Source organism: Condylura cristata, unplaced genomic scaffold (assembly GCF_000260355.1).
Source record: "Condylura cristata isolate star-nosed mole 26May11 unplaced genomic scaffold, ConCri1.0 scaffold00023, whole genome shotgun sequence".
In the NCBI taxonomy this organism is placed as follows: Eukaryota; Metazoa; Chordata; class Mammalia; order Eulipotyphla; family Talpidae; genus Condylura; species Condylura cristata.
In genome coordinates this window covers 24,610,772-24,611,870 of record NW_004567124.1, presented here as the reverse complement: position 1 = coordinate 24,611,870, position 1,099 = coordinate 24,610,772, and the positions used below count along the sequence as shown (strand labels likewise).

General features: G+C 42.5%; 1 protein-coding gene across 1 annotated transcript in view; it reads left to right on the top strand.

Annotated features, from left to right (window-relative positions):
• STARD9 (StAR-related lipid transfer (START) domain containing 9) overlaps positions 1 to 1,099 on the top strand; it is a 103,798-nt gene that overhangs the window by 9,642 nt on the left and 93,057 nt on the right. The window contains exon 2 of the mRNA XM_004687551.2: positions 61 to 130. Coding sequence (XP_004687608.1) covers positions 61 to 130 — 70 coding nt within the window. The remainder of the gene's footprint in view (positions 1 to 60; positions 131 to 1,099) is intronic.

Genomic DNA, 1,099 nt, shown 5'->3' with positions numbered 1-1,099 from the left:
AAAAAAAAAAGAAAAAACCCTCAGTGTTTCTTCTAATACTGGTTTGAATCTTGTTTCTAGTGAGACCAAAGAAGGGGGAAGAATTATTGTGGAAGTTGATGGCAAAGTGGCAAAAATCAGGAATTTAAAGGTAAGTCTGAAATTATTTTTCTTTTTCTTTCTAGAAGAGCTAATATTATTACAGGGGCTAGTGGGGTGAAGGTTTATGTGGGAATGTGTTTTAGAATAGGAAAATAGAGAGCAGTATACATAGGAAAATTGTGGGATGAGCTTTGACCAGCCACAAAGCAAATATAAAAATAACGCAGGAAAGGAGTTCAGGGGATGTGATTGCTGTAGTCTTATCAAATGAAGGACTGCTGTTTTGGAAACTGGTCAGGAGCTGCTTTGAAAGTAAACACGTGGAATGTTACAGGGCATGGTTAAGTTAAATCAAGCTCAGGGCAACTGATGTGTAGATGTGGTTCACCTGACCACGTGTTAGATGCTATCCCAAGCCTCTTGTTTGCTGTGACTGCATCTAGATGCATTAGTAGGGATTTTCTTATGCATCTGCTACGGCAGGATTCATTTTGGCCATAGTGAGATCCAGATAGCAACCTTCAGATTCCTGGAGGGATTTGGTTGTTAACATGTCTTGCTAACCAATTCTCTTTCATGGATTTAACTGAACTCTAAGTCACAGTTGTACAAACAGGGAACTTCCTTCCCCACCCGTTACCCCCTCCTAGGGCTAATTTCCTTCATCCCATTCTACCACTTATGAGGTCAGCAGAAGTATAAGGGATTCTTCCTTTCTGGGCCTTGGGGAGTGGAGAGAGACTGGGAAGCAGGCCATGTGAGTATTGCTGCAGGTGGAAGACCACATTCCCGAGAGCTGAGAAAGCTGCTGCTTGCGTGAGGGTTATCTAGACCCCAGGCCTTCCAGCCATGTCCCTTCCTACGTACTCCTGTGATATGATCTACACATGACCTGCCAAACTTTCAACAGGAGCACTCAGAGACAAAAGACTTTATTCCCGGCCGCCTCTTTTTTTATATCTGTTTCCTAATCACTTCGGCTGCTTTGCCCTGAGATCTTATATTTCTTAAGAATAAA